The sequence below is a fragment of the Nannospalax galili genome, unplaced genomic scaffold (assembly GCF_000622305.1).
Source record: "Nannospalax galili isolate Female #2095 unplaced genomic scaffold, S.galili_v1.0 scaffold1927, whole genome shotgun sequence".
NCBI lineage: Eukaryota > Metazoa > Chordata > Mammalia > Rodentia > Spalacidae > Nannospalax > Nannospalax galili.
In genome coordinates, this window is record NW_008355500.1 from 45452 (window position 1) to 68152 (window position 22701).

Here is a 22701-nt window from a genome sequence, read left to right on the forward strand (position 1 = left end):
ATCTTGGGCTTTTTTGGGTTTGAGTGCTGGGGATCAAACCTAGGGCTTTGTGCCTACTGAGTAAGCATGTTTAATGCTGCACTTATTTATATACACCCCAGCCTTATGATGCACCCCCACTTTAAACCAGGAGTGTATTCACACACAACCCCCAAACTCTTCACTAGAGAGCTGTGGGTACCTGGCCCCTTCAGTACCACTCTTGGGTGTAGTTTGGCCAGATCCCCACCAGGGGTTGCTCGGAGACCAGTCTGTCCTATGCTGCAAGACCAGGACTTGCTGACCTAGCAAAGGAGACAGTCAGCTGGGCTTGGGGAGTGGGGGTAGGGGACAGATGGACATGAAGATACAACACTGCATGCCCTGTCATTTCCTGTAATGTACACCTGCATGCCCTGTCATTTCCTATAATGTACACCTTGAAGTCTGGTTGGTTTCTTGGTTCATAAAGTATAGGTATAGAGTGGGCTGTGTCACAGGCAAAGGGGGCTGGGAGGAAGCCCCATGTGGGGAGCCCTGCCCAAGAGGCTCCAGTTTCCCCCTGACCACCCTCCAGGAGCCCAATCCTATCGGAACAGGGAGCCCTTTGACTACTTTGCAGAGCTGAAGAGACCCCACCTCTAACCTTCACGTAGCCATTGCACTGTCAGCAGCAGCTCTTTAGGCTACAGGGAGGATGAAGGCAGAGGGGGATCAATGGGGTCCTACCTGGGGCTAATGAACCTACCTCCAGCACACTATCAGGAATGTAGGAACTTGTCAGGGGAGGAGGGGTCATACAAGACTGGTTCTTAATGGACTACAGTATTGAAGAGGCCCAAGTGTTATCTGGTCGCTGGACCAGGGACAGTAGCAGCAGAGTCCAGGCAGCCAGGGTCAGCAGGGGTGGGCAGAGCACATGGGACAGTAATCCCCAAGTGTTTTAAAAGGCAAAGTAGGGGAATGGAGAGATGGTTCAGCAGTTAAGAGCATTGGCTGCTCATGCAGAAGACCAGGACTTCCCATGGCAGCTAACCACCATCTGTAACTCTAGTTCCAGGGGATTCGACACCTTCTGATCTCCGTGGGCATTGCACAACTTGGGGTCAACTCTTCATACCATGTAGGTGCTGGGAATTGAGCTCAGGTTGTCAGGCTTGGAAGCCTTTACTGACTGAACTGTCAAGACTAGTCTTTAATCCCAGCATTTGGGAGGCAGAGGCAGGTGGATAAGGCCAATCTGGTCTACACACCAAGTTCCAGGCCAGCTGGAGCTACACGGACCCTGACTCAAAAACTAGCTGTGGCTATGCAAGACTGTCTTGAAAAACCATATAAAAGATGGCTGTGGGAAACATAGGTTTTGTACTTTAACCCTTCTGTCCTTAAGGCACTCTGATCCACACCAAGGTGGGATTCAGGGTTCCAAGTTGTAAATGGAGTCTGGGGACTGCAGTGTGCAGCAGGTACTGGGGTGTGCCTCAGTCCCAGTATCCCTCCCACCCTTTGCACCACCACCCCAGGTAAGGGTATGAGTCTCAGAACACTTAGAGTCCCTCACTCCAGGGAGGTGCAGGGGACATTTGCATCACTGAAACAGGTAAGCCTGGTGTCAAGGTGCTGTTGAACAGGAGTCTCATTGGAAATTGGCCACTCCCAGGGCAGCCAGACCTGAGGTCATAAGCTGTTGGGACCCAGTTTCATGAATCTGCCTCCCCTGTGGAGAATGCCTCTACCTGTCCTAGGGACTGTGCTGCTAGAGTCGAAGCAGACCAGCTTACCAGCTTAATTTACCAGACAAGCTACCCTGGCTGCATGAGAGCCCAGTGGGAGGCTCTGGTTCATGGCCCTTGTGAGAGGTGGGCAAGTGTTCCAGGACTAGAACCCCAAGACAGGGCAGGTAAGTGCTGACCCCCCCCGCCAAGCTTTCCCTGTCCCTATAGATGGGTCCAATCTCCATTCGGTTTAGTATTTTTATGTGTATAAGTGCACCTGTGTCGTGCAATGCCCATAGAGGACAGAAGAGGCTGTCCGATTCTCCTGGAACTGGAGTTACGGATACTTAGCTGCCATGTGGGTGCTGGGATTCGAACCTGGGTATTCTGCAAGAAGAGTCAGTGTTCTTAACCGCTGAGCCATCTCTCCAGCCCTGTCCATTTGGCTTTTTCAGATTATCCAGAAATACAAGTAGACATAGATGTTGGGGCGGGGGCTTGACCTCAGCGAACCCTCACCTTTGGACATTAAAGGCCTGTCCTGTCAGGCTCCAGAATAGAGTAAGGGGTACAACATTCTCCGCCATATAAGCCATAACTCCCCAGAGTCACTGTATGAAACTGACAAGGCACGGCTGGTAAGAGGCAGAGGATACGCCCCACACTCTTGAGGAAACCCAAGGGAGATAAGCTAGTGCAGCAACAAGACCTTGACAGTGACACTTGTGTATGTAGGACACCACATACCTTTAAGAGGCTGAGGTCACTGAGTGGGACTCCGGGATAACAGCTGTTCAGTCACACAGCCCCATCCTGTGAACATGGCCAGGCACCTCTTGCCACCTACCATTCCCAGGGGAATGAGATTGTGGCTGGTTCTGTTCCATACCCACCTCTGCCCCTGGTTCATGTGGGGTGGGACCCACTTGACTTCTAGTGGGTCTCTCAAGAGACCAAGAACCCTAGGGATTACCAAGCTTTCTCAGACACAGCCCTTGGCTGTGACAGCAGCTGCTCCTCACAGCAGCAAGACAGGAGGGGGCATGGACTGCCCAAGAGCCAGCCCAGGCCTACCCAAATATCCTTTGTCCCTCAGGCCACATGACAGATCAAGGAGACCAGAGCTTCCATCTGCCAGAGCCAGCTGCCTGTCAGCGCCACTCCACTTGGGCCTATCTCCTCCAGCTTGGACCAGACGTGTGAGAGAGTCCCATCTCCAACCTCCACAGCCTTGAGTCTAGGTCCAGTGTGGCCTAGCTGCTTCAACCACAGGCATTAAAGTCCAACTGTTGCCCATTAACAAGTCGGAGAAGGAATAGTGACTCCACATGGAGCCACATCCTGCCCCTCCCAAGTGGGACAGCTGCTCTTCCCCAAAGCAAGGCGGCTTCCCCCAGTTGCAATCAATGCCTATGGTTTATTGGCTGTGTATTAAGTTCAGCTGAGGACAATTTTCTACCCCTTTTCCCGCTTTAGCGGCTTCAGTTGAGCTGGTGGATGTGAGGGTCAAGGAACCCTAACTCCCCACTTCCCCCAACCCCTGGACCAGGAATCACGCATGCTATGCTGCTGGTTGGTGATAAAGTCCATTCATTCTGGGGCAGAGGTGGCAGCTCCGTGGCCTGGGACTAAGGAATCATCTTCCACCACTTGAAGGCAAAGGGCACCCGATGGACGATGGCACAAGCACAGGAATCCCCTATGTTGGTCAGGTAGCAGTCAAAGTCGTCAATGAAGGTGCACTTGAGGCCCAGGGGCTCCAGCAATTGGCAGATCTTTTCTTCCAGGCAGCAGGTGCCCTTGATTTGGGGCCCAAAAGGCTTGGGGATCCCCAGATTCTTGCCCAGCACAATCATCTGCAACTGTTAGACAGTTGGGAACTAGGGTCAGACAAGGGGATCAGAGTGTTGTAAGAGCAGCTCCTAACCCTTCCTTCTGGTATGGGGGGCGGCCATAGTTAAAACACAGGGAAAACCCAGCCCTTATGGTTAGCCAGACCAGGGAGAATGTTTGCAAGTACCTGGAACTGTGCAAGCCTGTGCCCAGACATCATTAAATCGATGTCAGTTTTTGCTTAGTCTTCCATTGGGCTGACCAGCAGCAAACCTTGCTGGTGCTCCGCCCCCCCCCCCCCCTTCTTCCATCCCCAGAGGCTACATCAGGCTGGCATTTCAGGCCACTCGTTTGATGTAAGTTAGGTTTCCACATGGTTGGATGCAGGGCCTATGTCCCCAGAGTCTAGAGGTGGCTGACAGGTGTTTAATGCCTCCAACCGCCAGGCCAGGTAAAGCTGGTTGAGGCCCTGGTGTGGTACAGGCTTTGTGTGGCAGGGACCTCTGCAAACATCCCCAACCCTCTAGTGGACTCAAGGAATAGTGTTCTCTTTTGTGTTTGAGCAGCTCCATCTTAAGAGGCTGCTGCTCTGGACCCTGAGAACAGGGCAAGACCTTCACCCATGGTCTCTGCCAGCATCTATCCCTACAGCACAAATCCCCATCCGTGAAGGGAGCCTCTGAACTGACCCTTCAAAGTTGACAAGCTGACCAAAACCCCAGAAGCTCTTGGCCTGGGGCCTGCTTTGTGAGAGCATCACCCTTCTACCTTAAACAAGATTCCTACCCCATCACACTTTCTCAGGTACCACTGTGTGCTGTGGTCTAGCACCGTGGCCAGCCAGGCACCAACACTGTGGACCAAGCAGACCCTTGCCGGCCAGGCAGTGCCCAGTGAGCCTCACCATATCCGGGAAGTATGGCCTTGCGAAGGACTTTGAGGTCTGCTGGTCAGAGGGTACATTTGTCAGCTGCTCCAGACAGAAGAGCTGGGGGATGGTGATGATGTCCTTGTCCACCAGGCCCAGCTCCTTCTTCAGAAGGGCACGGTTCAGGCTGATGCACTTCTGAGCCAGAGGGATGGGAGGACCGGCAATGAAGTGAGCCTATCAGGTTGGGGCCCCTTCCATGTGAACCCAAACAAGGCCCTGGAGCTCAAGTCCTCAATGTGAGCTAAGAACGCCACAGGCCATGCCAGCCTTCTGACACACACAAGGCCTCTCCTGTGGGCTGTGCCAGCCTTCCAGAACACACAGCTGCCCTTCCCAAGGTGAAGTAGGATTCAGAGAAAGGCCAGGGCTCAGGCCAGGATCTCACGACTAGCAGTGCTTGGCAGCTTCCTAGTGTCTTCCTTTGTCCCTCAGGTCTGCCTAAAGTGGGAACTTGGGGGTGGGGGGCACACCAAGCAGCAGCCTTCAGACCTCACATCCTTTCTCTGGGAAGAGATCTGAGCCGCCAATTCCATTCCTCATCCTTTAGGCATCAAATAGGATTCTATTACTTGCCACCATGCCTAGGGCCACCCCCTTGGTAAAGCCTCAGACACCATCTTGACCCCACCCTCCCTGACTGCACAGGTCAGGTGCCAGTGCACTGTGGCACAGGATGGTCCCCCGTCTAGGAGCCGTAAGAGCCAGTGAGCAGAGTACCCCTAGAATCTGAGGCTGGCAGCTGTCTAGGTGTGATCAAGATCCCCCACCCCCCAGAACCTGCAGTCCTGCATCCCAGGCCCTTACCTCCACATAATCATTTTGCTTCCGCAAACTCTTGTCAGCCAGGAGTTGAGAGATGGTTCTGGCCTCCCTCCCTGCAGGAAGGAACAGATGCCAGGCAGACCTGAAGGTGAGGCAGTGGGCAGTTCTATGCCAAGCTGGCCCAGCTGACTGGGTGCATCCTTGGACTGGTCATTATAGTGATTGGCTCTGTCAGTCTCTAGGGATACATCCTGGGGTCCAGTGTCTTGCATCTGCTGACCAGGAACCCACACCAGAAAGCCCAAGCAAGACTTAACTGCTGCTAGCCACTCCCCTTGGCTCAAGGGAGGCAAACCTAGTATATTATCATGGTGACTTCCGTCCCCCTCGTCTCAGCCGGACAGCTCTGTCCAGCACTCACCAACTGCACTGGAAACTTTGTGATTGGCAGCTTAGTAAACGGTTCTCAGGTTCACCTCAGAGTACAGTCTGCTTTATGGTATGCATCCCATGACCTCCTATGACCAGGAGGATGTTCCTGGGCCCACCCCAAGACTGTTGCTCAGAAGTTCTGGAAAGAGGTAGAACCCCAAGTTTCTGAAACTGGGAAGCCAGAGCTGCTGGTCCTCAGAACCTCCCAACACCCCTACCCTCCTGTCTGGAGAAACCCTTTGCAAAATGTTCCATCACATTTAGGTCAGAATATAACACCTGTAACTCTGCTGGACCAACATGCTGAGGTACTGCAGGTCTGTCTATAAAGCAGAGTGTCTCCCTCTCCCCCGAGCCCCAGTGTCCCTGCAGGACCATCCCACCACCTTAGAATGACCTGTGTCCTCTCTACCAATGGCAAGAGAAAGATGGTCTGGACGATACCATTCGAAAGGAGCTGGTCTGCTCTGACATCTTCAAACAGGGTCGCACCCCCATAGCCCTCCTTCTGCTTTTCTTCAAACAGCTCGTAGCAGGCACTGGGACTGGCCAGCAGCAGCCGGAAGCCCTAGGAGAGGGAGACCAGGGTCAATTCCTACAGGTCCTTAAGGTCTCTGGCAGACAGCGAGGGAGATGGAGACAGAGGCTCTTAGACGTGCCCTGCCTCAAACAGACCTTCTTGTTCTCACTCTTGTCAGCAGGCACAAAGCACATGAACTCGTCCACGTGGCCGGTCATTAGCCAGTCTGAAAAGATCTCCACTGGTGCCTGCACCTGCTGGGCACACACAAAATCTCGCAGGTCCTTGCTCATGGTCCGGCTTTCCGAACTAGAAGGAAAACCACCTGTGAGATGGTGTGGCTCGGGGTGGTGGCCTGCTGTTGAGAGGTCAGCCTACCTCTATGCCATGGACTGCTCTGGCCACTAGGAATAGGATCAGGACAGGCCAGAAACCCTATTTCTAGATTAGCCAGATGGCTCAGTGGCAAGCATTTTTACCCTCTAAGACTGAGGACCTGAGTTCAAATCCCTAAAATCCATGTGGTAGAGAACCAACTCCTGCAGCTGTATGATATATACACACAGATATATATACATAAAGGTAAGAAAGTAAATACCCTTACTCTGATGTATCTCAGGCCCAAGCCAAGTGATTCTACACTGGCTGCGCTCTAGGACACAGGACTGCCTGGGTTCAGAATAATTAACACCAAGAAATCCAACCCCGTATTTTATATAAATGTTCTCCTGGTCAGCCTAACTGAATTTTAACTCGAATCAAAGTGTTTTGGGGACAGGGTTTTACAGAGCTCAGATCGGCCCTCAGATCCTCTATGAAATCAAGGATAAATTTCAACTTTGGATCCTCCTGCACCACCAAACCCAATTTTATGCAGTGTTCGGGGATTGAACCCAGGACCTTGTGCATCCTAAACAAGCACTGTCACTGTGCTGCATCATCCCCAGCCCGTGAATCTTGCTTTTTCTAATCTTAGTCTTGTACAGATTCAAGCATCCTTCAGTTTGAGAAACTGCTGAGCTGGTCTGCTGGGGGTGTCTGAGAATCAATGAGACCAGGGGACAGACAGAGCTATTTTCTTTAGCTCTAAGGCACCTGACCACCTGCCATCTGGCCTCTCAACTTACCTGGGGTAAAAGCTGCCACCAACGAGGATCCTGCCCAGTGGGTACTCTTTGCCTTGGGCCTTGACAGGTGGGGACACCATCAGGTTCCCGATGGTGTCCAGGCTGGTCACCTGGTGGTGCTTGGTCTGCCGGATCAGGTAGCCAACACCAGGGCTCTGGAAGGAGACCCAGTGGGGCAAGGTGTTTTAGGAGTTGGATATAGGTTTCACTCTTTTGACCTAAAGTGTTAGACACAACCCCCTTTCCCCCAGAGGCCACCTGGGACAACCCCCACACCCCCAGTGTGTCATCGTTTCTAGACCAACACCACGCCTGAGAAGTCGGACTATTCAGAGCAGTCAAACCCAGCTCCACACCAGCGAGTATTTCATGGGATAGTCTTCCAGCTTGGTGACTCGAGGAGTGTCGAGAATGAAAGACATCGTCTTGTGGGGAGCCTGGGTGTAGCAGAAGGCCATTTCATCCTAGAGGAGACAGGAAGAGGCAGGGTCACCTCTCAACTGCTTTCTTGTATGATGCATAGCTCCCTGGGAGTCAGCCGGCTCTGAAGAGGTGCACGACGGCCCCCACTTCTGATCAGCTCCTGCTCAGCCCTTATAACCCAGCCCAGGTGACTATTTTTGCAAGCTTTATTGAACTTGCCCTTGCCGATTCAAGACTCGAGTCTAGATTCTTCTCCCCCACTCAGCTAACAAGCCTTGTCAACTTTGCTCACATACAATCCAAGTTGATTTGTTTCTGGTACCCCCAGAAGTCCGCCGTAACCTAATCCCACTGCCATGCCTTCCAACCAGATCCTCCAACACCATAACTTCCCTGCAGCTCAGCCAGGAGACTGGTTTTTGGGTGTCTGGGAGGAGGAGTTCTTTGAGAAAGTCTCACGTAGCCCTTAAACTGTAACTGAGGCCGACTCAACCGATTCTTCTGCCGCTGCCTGCTAAGTGCTGGGATTACAAACATGTACCATAATGCGTTTATGCAGTTCTTGGGCTGGAACCGGGACTTCATGCACACTAGACAAGCGCACTACCAATTCAACTGCAGCCCCAGCCCTCTACCTTTCATTCTGGCCTTTAAATGTCACCTCACCATGCTTTGAGTTGGCTTCTGTTCCTTACCTGGTCATGGACTATTTCTCATAACATGGTGTAGCTCTTGCCTCCCTGACCTTTGTCCCCCAACCACACCACCACCTGAAGAGGTGATGCCCTCATTGCTCCATGACAGCTCAGTCCCAGCAGCTCCTGGGTTCTTACAATTCATCTGAAGTTTCTTTAGCTACCTACACGACCTGGTTAAGCCAGTCAGTCAGTGTCTCTGTCAGCTCTCGGTTCAGGCCTCACTGCAGTGGGGTGTCCTGTTCTTCTCTAACCTCAGATGGCATACCAGCCTATGTAAGTGCTTGAGTGGGCAAGGAGCAGAATGGCATGCCAGCACCAAAGCTGAGCCAGCTCTGGTCCTGGCACTGTGTTGTAAGGAACCCTGGAGCTCTAGCCTGCAGACACCTGCAGCCAAGACACCTCTAGCTCTGACACCTGCAGACACCTAAGGACTCAGTTTCCAGGCACGTGCAGATAAAGCAGTCTGTGCTCAGATCTAGAAGGGGGCTGGACTCAAGCTTTATGCGCCTTGGGCAGGTCATTTCAAAGAGTCCACTCAAGTGCCGCCGGTGATGTCTTGGTGATCCTCTGGCTGGATATTAAGGCTATTGTCTGATGCAAAGATGTCCCCGTCCCCTTCCCCTCCTCCATAGGTGGAGCTCCCGAGGTGGGGTGTTACCTGGAGCCACCTGCCCAGGCGGCTGGGGTCCTCATAGACGGATGCCACCTGCACATTACTCCTCTCGCTCAGCCTTATCACTGTGTCCACAAAGCCCTGCAGCTGTAGCTCTCTGCCACGAGAGAAAAGCTTGTTATATGCCTGCCACAGTACCACTCTCCCGTCACCTCTGTACATGCCTTTGTAAGCCCCCCTCCAGTAGTATGTTCCTCTGCCTCTACCCACTCACACCATTGACTGTCCCCCAAGGGGGCCATAATAATCTAGGCAGCAGTGGTGGGGAGCTGGCTCAATGGTGAAGAGCACTGGCTACTCTTGCAGATCATCCAAGCTCAATTCCCAGCACCCACATGGCAACTAACCACCATCCGTAACTCCAGTTCTAGGGGAATCTGACACCCTCTTCTGACCTCTGTGGGCACTGCACAGCATGGGTGCATTTACACACATGCAGGTAATACACGGATACACAAAAATCTAGGCAGCCCAAGGTGGTCAAACAAGGTCATTTTATCTGTTGGGACACAGTTACGCCAGGAACCCTGGGATTTTGGTATCATCGTAGAGCTCACTCATAGATCAACATTTCCTTGAAAACAAGGTGACATTTGAGGTTGACATCACTTCGCCTGACTTCTTGTCCCACAATTTCCATATTCCCTGTGGTCCTCCACCTTTTCAGTCATAGGTCAGCAGCAAGTTGGCTGGGACCTCTAGCTCTTTACTTACTTGGTTGAGAGAGTCACTATATAGCCCAGGCTATAAGTAGCTCAGCCTAGTCACAAACTCATGGTCCTCATTTTAACCTCCTAAGTGTTGGCATTACAAGTATGAGCTACAATACCCTTTTTTTTTTTAAATCTTTGAGACAGGGTCTCCTGTAGCCCCAGCTGTCCTGGAACTCACTATGTAGACCAGGCTGGCCTTGAACTCAGAGATCCTCCTGCCTCTGCCTCCCAAGTGCCAATTTTTTTTTGAGACAGGGTTCCATGTAGCTTAGGCTAACCTCACATTCCTAATCCTCTTGCCATCACCTCCCCAGTTCTGGGATTATAGACCTATGCCACCACACACAGTTTGTGTTGCTGGGGATCAAACACAGGACGTCGTGCATGCTAGGCAAGCATTTTACCCACTGAGTAATCACATTCCCAGCCCTTGACTACTTTTCTCCTATTTTTTGAGACAGGGTCTCCCTGTAGGTCCAATCTGGCCTGAACTATGTAGACTAGGCTGGCCTTGATCTCAGAGATCCACCTCCCAAGTGCAAAGGCATGGGCCACCACACCCAGTTCATCTATTACTTGAGACAGGGTCTTACTATGTAGCCTTGACTGGCCTGGAACTCCCAGATATCTTCCTGCCTCCGCCCTTTCATGAGTGCTGGGATCAGCTGTTGCCAGCCACCTGGTTCCAGTACCTTTTCCTCACTGCTCCCCATCCCCCACCTTCCTACCCAGGGTGAGCTCTACGCTGCCTTATAACTATAGTCTTGACCTTCTCTCCTTGGTCTTACAGCCTCACCAAGGCCCAATTCTGCTCAGATCCAGCCTCTATACCTATTTCTCCTTAGAACTCGAGTTACAGAGACCAGCCACCCTAACAGGTCCTTGGGGTGAATCCTGAGACCCACAATAGAATCTAGACAATCCTACCAGCACTTCCCTGTGTTCCTACACCCCCTCCCCAGAACAGTGGCCCACTTTCCTTACACCAGGCCAATTTGGCTTAAAGCACTTGTCCCATGAGTTCCCACTCTGACTGGTCTCCTCCCATCAAGGTCGCTTTTCTGATCAACCCACTAGCATGAGCCTTCACATAAGGCATGTACTATAAAGAGTGATAGTGAACCCTAGAGAGTTGACAGGGGTGGATGCATCCTTCTGCTCCACTGCTCCATCAGAGCAGTTCCCCCTACCCACCCCCGACTTTTGAGACAGGTCTCAGCCCTGACTGGCTTGGAACTTACTACATAGATCAGGCTGGCCTCAAACTCACAGTTCTGCCTGCCTCTACCTCTCAAGCACTGGAGTTAAAGGTGTGAGCCATCATAATCTGTATTCTCCCATCTTTTAGCAGTGACCCCCATTTTTCATGTGGCTTCCGGTTAATCCTTCTCTACGCATGTGGCCACACAGCTCTGGACTTCGTCTTCCTGCCACAGGCCTCTACAGGCCACCAGATCCTGAGCAGAAGGTGAGGAGACCTCTGGACTCTAGAGGCCATACGCAGTCAACTCTTGCCCTGTGTAGGGCTTGGGCATAGCAGTGGCCTGTGCCCAGCCTCACCCTGAGAACCCTGACCCAGGGGAAATGCATTGGGAGACTGAAAGGAGCCAGGGCACTTGATGGTGAAACAAGCCACCCTCTTACCTGCAGGCACTTGGTAAGATGAGGGCCATGTATGCCAGTGTATCTGAGGGTGTGACCTTGAGGCCTTGTGCTTACCCAGGGTCCACAGATTTGGCCTCTTACCAGTTCCTTACCACTTCCTCCTGGCTATCTGGGCCACCTCACTATCCCCCTAAACATCCTTCTGACTTTCTAGCACTTGACATGCCATTTTGTCTGACCCTCCTCCAAGGCAGGGTGGAGGACTGGATCATTCACAGCTCCATGCCGGCTTTGGGGGAGTCAAAATGCCCGTTAGGTTATTGTCTTGGGGCTAGTGAGGTCTATTCTCCGGGTGAGACATTTGGACATCTTTATTCCACTGCCCTGCCCCCCGCCCCTGCACAGATCTGGTGATGTGCACTTCCCAGGCGGCCTCAGGAGCACCTACCTGCACAAGTATACCTCTATTGGCATCTGGGTACTGGGGGTGAAGATGTAAGGAGCCACCCGGAACACCACCGTGTCTCTGTATATCGGGATATCTGGGATTGACTGCAATGTAAGACAAGGTCTCCATGGTGACCCAGCTCCATCTGCCTGGTCCCCCCTACTTGAGCCCCAGGGGCCTGTAGCTGTTCAGTTCAGCCCACTACAGAGCCCATAGCCTTTCATCTTCCACCCAGCAGTGGGAGACACACCTCCCTCCACCAAGCCCCAGGATCCTCCTAGACAGGGTAACCTACCAGATCTTGAGACCCTTCCACCAGGGAGATGGAGAAGGAAATGAGGCCTGGGAAGCTGGCAGATGGGAACTCCGTTGCTTCCACATAGAAGATCTCCTTCCCACGGTCCTCAAGGGGAGACAGTGCATAGGAAGGCTTGCCAGGCCCCATCACCAGCTCGAAGTCACAGGAGGTATCTTCTAGGATCGAGAAGGGGGAGCCATGTGCCAAAGTAGCCAGCTGTGTCCATCCCCGTGTTCAGAGCTGAGGGCTCAGAGACACCAGCTCTCTGTTAAGAGCCAGTTATATACCAACACCACACTTTTGGTATGAATATGTGTGTACACCTGTGTGCATTTGCATGTGTAGGCCAGAAGTCGACATCTGGTGTCCTCAGTTGCTCTCCACCCTATTTTTTGAGGCAGGCTCTCTCACTGAATCTGGAGCTCAGCGATTCAGCAAGACTGGATAGCCAGGCTAGCCCAAGGGATCCTCCTGCCTCTACCTCCCTAGATTATAGGATTATAGACACATGCCACCATGCCTTTTTTTGTCTTTTTGAGACAGGGGCTCCCTGTAGCCCCAGCTGTCCTGAAACTCACTATGTAGACCAGGCTGGCCTTGAACTCAGAGATCCGCCTGCCTCTGCCTCCCAAGTGCTGGGATTAAAGGCGTGCACCACCACGCCCGGCCCAGTGCGGGTTTTTTAAAGTGGGTGCTGGGGACCTGAACTCAGGTCCTCATGCTTGCATAGCAAACACTTCACAGTCATCTCCCCAGCCTCTGCGCTAACATGCTTTGAAGGTCTACAGCACGTTAGGAGACTCTACGGCCCAAGTGTTCCATTACCTGAAACAAGTGGCTCCACACTGAATGCACAAACTCAACTTGGAAATCATAATCAAGTCCTAAAAGGGAGCCACTTGATATGCAAAGATGGGTTGCAGCCTCATCAGGAGGCCAGCCACATGACGGTCCACAGAAATGGATGGATGACCGTGAGCTTTCTGAAAAGACCCAGAATTCTTATGGCCACCTAACATGAAACCATTTTAATTTCGTAGGCCATTAAGTGCAAAACCACACAGAGACCTAAAGGCGGGGGGCGGGTCCACATGTCAGGGTTGTTTCAATTACCCAGACCTCAAATTTGTCATTTCCCATTACCAGAGATCATATGACCCAAAGCTACCAGGCTTCTTCCATTAGGGCCACTCAGACCACCTCTTCCCTGGCCTCGCTGTGACCACCTGAGTCTGTCTCACCCACTGATGCGGCAGCTGCCGTGCTGATGGCTGATCCCACGCAAAGGCCCCAGGTGGTGTCTCACTGCTGGGAATCCTAGCTGCACCACTGAGACTTGGAAGAGCCAGACAACAGCCTCCTCCACCCTATGTTCCAGTTCCTCCAGCGTCCCAGCAGGTAGGTGCTGCTGTGGCACTGGCCACGCTGGGCCAGACACTGGCCTGACTCCTCAGCTTCTAGCTCTATTCTGTGGTTCTGGCTGTTGGCCAGGCCTCAGTCCTGCTGCTGGCCTCCAGAGTGTTGGGCCGGTCAAGTGTACCCTGTGCAGACTCCTGCCTACGAGCTTCAGCGGCTTAAACCAGACCTCCCAAGGTATAGACAGGCTTTCACCAGGGCCCCACACAGAGTAAGCCCTCATGATCAGCCACAGAGCCAGCTGCCCCACTGTGAAATTCCCAATGATGTGGACTGGGTCCTGGCTGGCACTACCCATTCAGAAAACAGCTGCAGGCCTTGGACTGCCTCCTGCTCCAGGGACCTGTGCTTTCCTTGGTCAGAGAGGCCTCAGGGCCTAGTTAAGTGAACAAGTAGACTATCAGCTGTTTTTTTGTTTTTTTTTTTTTTTCTCCTGTGGCCTGCCAGGGAACCTCAACTCAGCCAGGGTTATTTAAAAAAAAAAAAAAAAAAAAAAACCCACCAAGGCAGGGACTGTAGAGATGGCTCAGCAGTTAACACTGGTTTTTGCAGAAGACCCGGGTTTGTACCCCAGCACCCACATGGCAGCTAACAACTGTCCATAACTCCAGTCCCAGGGGATCCGACAGCCTCTTCTGACCTCCCTCGGGCATTGCATGACATGGGTGCACTTACCTACATGCAGGCAATACATGCATACACATGAAATTAAATTAAAAAAAAGTAATGTATCCCAGGCTGATCTTGAATTCATTATATAGCTGCAGATGACGTGGAACTTCTGGTCCTCTTGACTTCACCTCACCTCCTGAGTGTGCAGATTAGGACATGGGATACTGTGTCTCGTTTTATGTAATGTTGAGACTAGAACTCAGGCCATGCCACACACGTACTCTACACACCTGAGCTATATAGACTCCTTTCACTACATTCTTGGAATACTTTCAGTAAAACAAGCAGGTAGCAGCCCTCCTCATCTACACACTGAGGCACAGTGCCTTTATCAGGCTGCACCCATCTCTTGGTCTGGCCCAGGCTGCCTCCAAGTTGTTCACACTTGGTGGCCTCCCAGGGCCAGCCAGCAGAGTTATGTGGCCTGAACCAGATGATCTAGACACATCAGTCTCTAAGACTCATGGGAGCTCATAGGGAAGGGGCTCCATCCAGCCTCTCCTAGTGTCACGACCAAGCCCATCAGTGCTTTCTGGCCTGAAGAGCTGAAGGGAAGACAGTCCCCTTGGGCATAGGTATAGAAGTCGTGGAGGCTTCTGATGCCGGCAACAGCGACATGCCTGTTCTTGGAAGGGACTAACCACAGGGCTCCAGGTGCCCCACCAAGCCAACCCCAGCTTCTAGGAGGCGGCATATTGCTGTTCCTCCAGAAGCAAAGATTAAACTAAGCCAGTGAAGAGAAGTCAAGACTCGCTCAAGGATGTTTCGCTGGAATTGGATACTACCTTCGAAGCCATCAGAGCCCCCACTTGGGGGATAGGGCATTGTCACTTGCCTCCTGGGTAAAGAGGGGATGGGGTGCTGGCTGGGATGTAGGTCCCCTTGTAACTGTCACCCTGGCTTCTTATCCTTGGTGTTCTGGAAGTGGGGTCTTGGTTAAGAAGGTGAATTCGCTGGGCATGATGGTGCACACCTTTAATCCCAGCACTCGGAAGCAGAGGCAGGTGGATCTGAGTTCAAAGCCAGCCTGGTCTACATAACGAGTTCCAAGCCAGCTGCTGCTACAGGGAGACCCTATCTCAAAAGGGCCAAAAATAAGGTGGCTCCTCAGACTTGAAAGATGGCTCAGTGGTTAAGAGTTCATGTTGCTCTTCCAGAGGACCCAAGTTCTGTTCCCCACCCCCATGTTGAGTGGTTTTCAACTGCCTATAACTAGCTTCAGGAGGTCTGGCACCCTCTTCTGGCCTGTGCCAACACTCACACGTGGCATACACAGATACACAAATCTTAAGGCTGGCCACAACAGTTCCCAACTTAGCTCTAGATTCTTCCAGGGATTCTGCTGGAGGTGTGTAGGGCATCTCTTACCTGGCACACTGAGGTGGAGTAGGGCTGAGCAGGAATACTCACTCTGGGGCCAGTAGACTCTCGTCTTTGCTGCCTCTTCCTCAGAGGTGTGGAGGACCAGTCGGTAGTTCTTTAAGATGCAGTTGGGGCCTTCCACGTTCAGAGTCATCCGGGACAAATTCTTTATTTCTGTGCAAAAAACCCCACAAAAAACAACAACAACAACAACAACACAACAAACAGGCACAGGTTCAAGCCAATGCCCCAGGGCTGGGACAGGGAGCAGCAGGGACAGGTGGAGCTTGCATTAAAGGTCTAGCTGGGTAGTCCAGGCTGGCCTTGAACTCATTCACCCACCTCAACCTCCCAGGTGCTAGGATGACACGCATGAGCTACCACATCCAGCTTTAAGGCCCACTGAGGACTCTCAGCTCATAGGATGCTGTAAAGGCTGCCCTGGCCTGCACCTCCTGGTCCCACACCCCTTTTATGGAATCACCAGTCTTCACCACCTTGTGACACCAGCTTATTCCCACCAATCAGGTAGCAAAATGAGATTAAGGAAGTTAGTGTGCTCAAATTCAGAAATAGGTCATTATCAGACATTAAATGTTTTTGCGGTAGGGGAGGGCTAGGCATGGTGACACATGCTTTTAATCTCAGCACCCAGGGAGGCAGAGGCAGGTGAATCCTTTGAGATTGAGGCCAGTCTGGTCGGTCTACATAGTAAGTTCCAAGCCATCTGGGGCTACAGGACACCCCTGGTCTCAGGGTGGGGGGGGGGACTCCAAACACACAGGGGCTGGGGATATAGCTCAGTTGGTAGAGTGCTTGTCCAGCATGAAGCCCTGGGTTCTACCCCCAGCACCCCATAAATGGTGTGGAGCAGTACATGTGTAATCCCAGCACTCAGGAGAGACAGGATCAGAAGTTCAAGACCACTCTGGGCTACAGAGACCAAGGCCAGCATGGGCTACATGAGCCCGTCTCAACACATCACATACATACCCCTAACCCCCACCCCCGCCCCTCCTTGCGTGGGACCATGTGGCCTTTTTCCTCACATAGCCTCAAGGCCTGAAACCTTTTGTGCATCCCAGGAATGCTGCACCCAGGGCATTTGCACATGCTCCCATGGGGCAACATCCCTACCCAACCTGTGAAACAAGATTTGATCACCCCAGGGAGATAGACGCTCAGCTGCCTTCTGCACGTGCTGAGGGGTGGGCAGAATCCAGGAGGAAAGGTCGGGAACATCAAGGGTATACCTTCAGAGAAAATCTTGCCATCCTGGCCGGTGGGTTGACCCGCTTGAGTCGGGCTGCAGTTCACAAGTAGTATGGCTCCCCAGCCACTTGGGCCCCACATCCATTTTTTCTGCAAATGACAGAATGCTTAAAGAGCCAAGTAAACCCGCCCTCTGGCTTTCCAGATGCTGCCTCCCACAGGGCAGAGAGAAACCTTTTCCCTGGAGTCTGGGAAACAGAGGTAAAGAACCAGCAGGAGCAGAAGGCAACTGGGAGGTGGGCAAACTACATCCAGGTCCCAGCCACCCATTTTGCTTCAGTGTCTGCGTAAGCAGGGACAGGGGCAAGGGGCAGGAGACAGTCTACTGAGTTCCAGGGGTGGTAGCCAACCCTACTTTATAGCCAAGTATTTTTTTTTGGTCTTTTTGAGACAGGATCTCCCTGTAGCCCCAGCTGGCCTGGAACTATCATGTAGATCAGGCTGGCCTAGAACTCAGATCTACCTGCCTCTGCCTCCCAAGTACTGGGATTAAAGGTATGCACCGCCATGCCCAGCTAAGACCCGGTCTTTTAAGTTTTGTTTTGGCCCCTGGTTTCATTTTGACAGGGTCATTCTCTGTGGCCTAGGATGGCATCAAACTTGCAATCCTGCCTTAGTCTCTCCCCCCCTCCCCATACTGGGATTACACCATATCTGGTTTTCTAAGTTTTTTTGGAGACAGGGTCTCATGTAGCCTAGACTGGCTTGTCATCGTAGCAGAGAATAACCTTGAACTGAACTTTGTCTGTTGGGATGACAGACATGTGCCACCATACCCCATTCTCTAGTTTCTCAACAAGTCAAGAATTTACTATCAGCTCTGATTCATAGTCCAGCAGTGGGAATTGCAATACCCCAAAAGACGGGGATAAAGTGACTCTGGGGGCCGGGGTTGGCTTTCTCCAAGCCCCTGGCCTGCACTGGTGCCCAAGCAGCCTCACCTTAGCCTGTTTGTCACTCGGCATGTCCAGTTGTCCATCTCGGTAGATGTCAGCCTCCAGAGAGACCTCTGAAAGGGAAGGGAGGGGCTCAGCAACCCAGACTGGACTGGGTGGCTCAGAAACTCCGGGTGGTCCCTCAAAAGCCATACACTGATGCTGGTCACAAGCCTAACAGTGTTGCCATGTGAAAAGAATTCAGGCTAGAGAACTGTACAATCAAGTCACAGGACAATTTTTTTTGGAGGGCGGGGTCTTTGAGACAGGGTCTCCCTGTAGCCCCAGCTGGCCTGGAACTCACCATGTAGACCAGACTGGTCTTGAACTCAGATCTGTCTGCCTCTGCCTCCCAAGTGCTGGGATTAAAGGCATGCACCACCACGCCTGGCTCACAAGACAATAAAGTTTTAAGATAATGATTTTATATTGGGATATGCTCATAGTTATCCTGGACCACAAGTGGGCACTTGAGTTAGAGACAAAGTGTCAAATGTAGACTGCTTCTTGAGCGCAACTCAAGTCTCCTCCCCCTGACTCAAAGCCAAGGCACAGGTCAAGATATTTGACTTCATCTAAGTAATTCCTACTTAGAACCCACCTCCCTAGCCTTCTGGAAAGTTCTCGGAATTCCAAGACACACAGGAAGGCCCCCTTGGGGACTTAAGGACCCAGACTTCAGCCTCCTTAGAGTGTCAGCCCCTCTGCCGAGGCATCCCAGTGCCCAGCCCCACGTAGCACACCTCCCTGGGATTTTACCGTGGCCTTGCTCCTAGATCTTGTCATCTGAGGGACCATTTGCACCTGGAGGGTCAGGGCCATGAGCCTGGCCCTGACTTGCTGCTGTACCCTCAGCGCCCACAGCAGGCAGGCATGGGGGCCAGTGCCCATCGTGAGCCTGGCTACTTGGGATATAGCAGTATGCAAAACAGTGTCTTCTTGGAATTTATTTAAGTGTGCAGAGAGGTAGGGCATTGGCAAGCCCTTATATTGACACAGTAACAAGGGCCAAGAGGCACGGGACTGGGGAGTGGAACTGGGCATTTGTCTTTAGTCATAGGAGTCGTAAAATTGAAATAATGGAGCCCTGAAAGGGGCAAGAAAAATATTTGGAGTAAAAGGCTCTAGAGGGAAGAGTACGTATGTCACATTCAAGGGCCAATGAAGCCAGAATAGAAGGGATTGGGGGGGGGGGAGAAATAGGCTGAAATCAGGTAGTTGGGGCTGCTCCTGGAGGGCGATTTTGGTTTTGATCTGGGTCACACAGCAGCAGCGGGAAGGTTGGGAACCCAAGCACTATTGTCTGACATCCTCCTAAAGATGGACCTTCCAGCTGTTGGACCAAAACGGGACCCACAGAATGATAGACAGCAAGGGCACCCTCCAGGAGACACCGGTGGAGATCTAGGAGGATGGTGGCCTGAACCATGAGTGCAGGGAACCAAGTTCCTGCCATCCAGCTACACTTAAGGTGACCAAGAGTCAAATGGACATGGGGTCTTGGAAGTCAAAGGGTGACCAAGGTGACCCTGAGCAGCCAGAGGATGGAGCTCCATCTGCTGCAATGGAAAAGCTGTTAGAAATCAGGCTTGGGGGCAGGGTAAAGTGTCTAACTTAATAGCCTAAACTGAATCAAGAGCCTATGTTGGGAAGACAATAACCATGTGTCTACAGGGGTCTGCCTGGCTTGAAAAAGTGTTGAAAGCTGTGACATATTGAGTCACATCAGCCTGAACAGCTTTTGTGGCCAGCTATGGGAGAAGGGGCCTGGCAAGTGCCCTGGGGAGGATCAGATGTTTCAGGTGGAGTGTGTCTTGAAAGGATGCCCAGGTGAATCTAATGCCTGTGTTAAGGCAGAGAAAGATGAAGTTGGGCACTCGATTCCTATAAAGGACCTGTTAGAGCTAGAAAGATGGCCCATCAATTAAGAACTCTTACTGCTCTTGCATAGGACCCCCAGTTCAGTTCCCAGCACCCACATTTGGTGGCTAACAGTCCAACTCCAGACTCCAGGGTATCTGACACCCTCTTCTGGCCTACATGAGTCCACACACGTGTCATATGTAAAATTTTTTAAAAAGCCACTACAGTCCAAGAGATAGTGGTGGTAAGTACCCAATTTGAATTAGAGGCTGGAGAGATGACTGAGCCATTAAGAGTACTGGCTGCTCCTGCAGAGGACCCGGGTTCAATTTCCAGCACCCACATGGCTGCTAACAATCATCCCTAATTTCAGTTCCAGGGGAATTCAATGCCTCTGACTTCCTCAGGCATTGCACACATGTGGTACATTTACGTGTGAGCAAAAACACTCGGCAGGGGGTTGATGGAGATGGGTCTCAAGGAGTAGTGGGTAAGTGTTAAAGGTAACAGACTCAATATTAAGGGATGTTAGATTGTTCCTGGGGTGATGGAACCGGGGGGGGGGTTTGAGGAGGAAGGCCTTCCAAGATTAGAAGTTGCTAAAGGAATGTTCTTGAATGAGAGGCAAAGGGGTCTGATGAGATGAGACAAATTTGGACCAGCCCTGTCATTAGTGATGGGGCACAGAAGACTAACTCATGCAAGGTCTGGTTGTTTCTGTTCTCAGGAAATCAGGTCAGCAGCAATGAAAGATGGGGGGACGACCAAGCTGGAACAAGCGCAGGACCACCAGGAGACAGTTTACAAGGAGGCCCTTGTTTGGCAAAACCTCTTGCCAGAGAAAAGCTGGGCTCTCGCTCCCAGCGGGAGCCAAGACTCACCGATGCCAGTGAGGTACAGCACAGCAGTGGCTGCAGGGGTCTCCTCATCAGTACAGTAGTACGAGACCAGCACCTGTGGAGACAGTCCCCGGAATCCATGAAGGCCTAGGAGCAGAGGCCAAGGCCACAGACTGGGTGGACGTGTTTGACCTTGGCCTTGTGTTTCAGTCATCTCAGCCTCCAGGGACCCATTGTGAATGGGCTCAGGGCACTTAGGACTAAGTCCTTCAGAACACACCTGCCACTGCCTTCCAGCCACTTCTACGTTGAGGCTCATAAACACCCATCCGGGTGATCTACCTTTGACAGGAGATGGAGAAGCTATACCTTGTACCATTCAGGCAGAAAAGAAGTGTGGATATTGGAAACCCAGACTAGAACCGAGCTTTGCCCCACTCTGCATGTTCTCATCCTCCCTACCCATTACTCCAGTAAGGCGGGCAGTGGACAAATGGGTCACCAGTAGCTCAAGCTGCTCACTTGGCAGTCAGCATGTCCAGTGACTCAGACCAGTCTCCCCTTCCTGTACGGCCTTTGCCCCTTTAGAGACCTGCCTTTCTGCCCTGGCCTTGACCACAAGACCATCATGAACCAGAGAACCAACCAGAACAGAGCCATGCTGATGGATGTATGACACCAGGCCCAGTTTAAGCATCGGATCTGATTTACCAAAGGCCTGGTTCTTACCCGGGTCCTTCATCCCGCCTCCCTGCCTAGAGACAGCCGAAGCTGAGCCTGTGCTGACCACTCAGTCCCAACGGCTTCAACTAGGCTCATGGGTCTCCACACTGAGATCAATCACCTGTGGAGTAGCGGGTGCCTCCTCCTCTCCCCCACTCACCTTGTCCTCATCCACGGCAGGGCTGGGTGACACCATCCTCACCAGAGCCTCTGTGGACTGGGAAAGGGGCTGCCAGACTATGGAGTCCTCCTTCCCCGTGATGACTGAGCTGCAGATATGGATCAAGACCCTTGGGGAGCCTCGGATGGTGAAGGACTCACATTTCTTGGGTGCACACCTGGTTTGCCCGAGGAAGCACGTTAAGATGCAGAGAGACTCACCTTACCAGGCTAAGGCAGCAGGGATGGAGGACAGTTTCTAGTCCTCATATGTTTTATGAGGTTGAGGTAGTGGCCTGCTGGTTAGGGGAGTTTGGGGTCCTAATATTTTCAGTCTTTCTACCACGCTATGCCCTAGAGCCCATTCTGTGACAATTTCCAGCCCCAGCCTTACCCTCCCACCAACACCTCAGAAATAAAGCTTTATTTTATTTTTATTTTTTTTAGGGGGCGTTGGTTTGAGATAGGCCCTCATTGTGCAGCCCTGGCTGATCTGGAACTATGTAGACCAGGCTGGCAGAAATCCGCCTGCCTCTACCTCCCCTGGGATTAAAGAACGAGCACTACCACTCCTGGCCAAAGCTTTAATTTATAGACTTTTGTATATAAATCTCCTACACAAGAAGGTATGCGGGAAACACAAGGTCCCCAGAGGGAGAAAGGCAGTGCAGGACACAGGTGCTCCTCACAGCCACTTTCAGTGCTAAGGGAACTCTTGCAATGGTATAGAAGGACCCCTGGAGACCAAACCAAGCTCCTCAAAGCCCTGAGCATCCTGGGGTACAGGAGCTGATACCTACCCTGCCCCTTCCCTGCAGTTGCCCCCTACCAAGGACTTCCTCCGAGCCTCACCCGCTGATGTCCAAGCTGATTTCCATGCCCAGCACACAAACGACCCGGGTGGGGCTGTCCAGGGACAAGCGGACAGTGCTCTGGAAGGACATGGTGGAACCGTCCAAGCTGACCACTCTCAGGTCCACCCTCACAGCTTTTACCCACCACAGCTGCTTCCTAGGACACTGGTGCTGTCCTGCCTGCCTCTTTAATAGGGTGGAAAACGCCCTAGCCCGCCCCCTTGTTAAGGGTGGGCAGATTCAGTCCCACCCAGGTGTGCCTGCTTTTCTCTCAGGAGGCTTCCTGGTGGCTGTGGGAGGTGAAGGGGACAGAGAGGGGAGAGGAGAGACTCCGCACTAATTTCTCCGCAGCCCTAGGTTGGTGCCTGCAGGGGCCAAGCCTCTGAGGCTGGAGCTGCCGGGATGGAGAATTAGGGGCTGTCAGGGGCTGTTCTCAGGATGCTGCATTC

General features: G+C 52.3%; 1 protein-coding gene across 2 annotated transcripts; it reads right to left on the reverse strand.

Moving 5' to 3' along the window:
- Positions 1 to 3322: 3322 nt before the first annotated feature.
- On the reverse strand, positions 3323 to 22360 carry Padi6 (peptidyl arginine deiminase 6). 2 transcript variants are annotated; one of them, XM_008852930.2, is made up of 16 exons: positions 22251 to 22360; positions 21400 to 21577; positions 20559 to 20631; positions 17821 to 17888; positions 16861 to 16969; positions 15656 to 15781; positions 12155 to 12333; positions 11860 to 11963; positions 9079 to 9190; positions 7656 to 7763; positions 7300 to 7454; positions 6328 to 6481; positions 6097 to 6220; positions 5263 to 5333; positions 4432 to 4593; positions 3323 to 3556 (listed from the first exon to the last, which is right to left on the reverse strand). In XM_008852930.2, exons 1-16 carry the CDS (start codon positions 22340 to 22342, stop codon positions 3323 to 3325), a joined length of 2049 nt encoding a protein of 682 aa, XP_008851152.1. In that variant the 5' UTR covers positions 22343 to 22360. The 2 variants fall into 2 exon arrangements, with proteins under 2 accessions (XP_008851152.1, XP_029411875.1); XM_029556015.1 differs by having other exon boundaries at positions 12155 to 12330; positions 22251 to 22342.
- Positions 22361 to 22701: the final 341 nt, after the last annotated feature.

What these genes read in the sequence shown, in the direction of transcription:
- Padi6 (XM_008852930.2), bottom strand. Translation starts at nt 22,342, where the DNA reads ATGTCCTTCCAGAGCACTGTCCGCTTGTCCCTGGACAGCCCCACCCGG. An exon ending in ATAGAGGTATACTTGTGCAG is followed by an intron (nt 9,191 to 11,859) that starts GTAGGTGCTCCT and finishes CTCTCGTGGCAG; the next exon opens with AGAGCTACAGCTGCAGGGCT. An exon ending in AGACCAGCTCCTTTCGAATG is followed by an intron (nt 5,334 to 6,096) that starts GTATCGTCCAGA and finishes TCCTTCCTGCAG; the next exon opens with GGAGGGAGGCCAGAACCATC.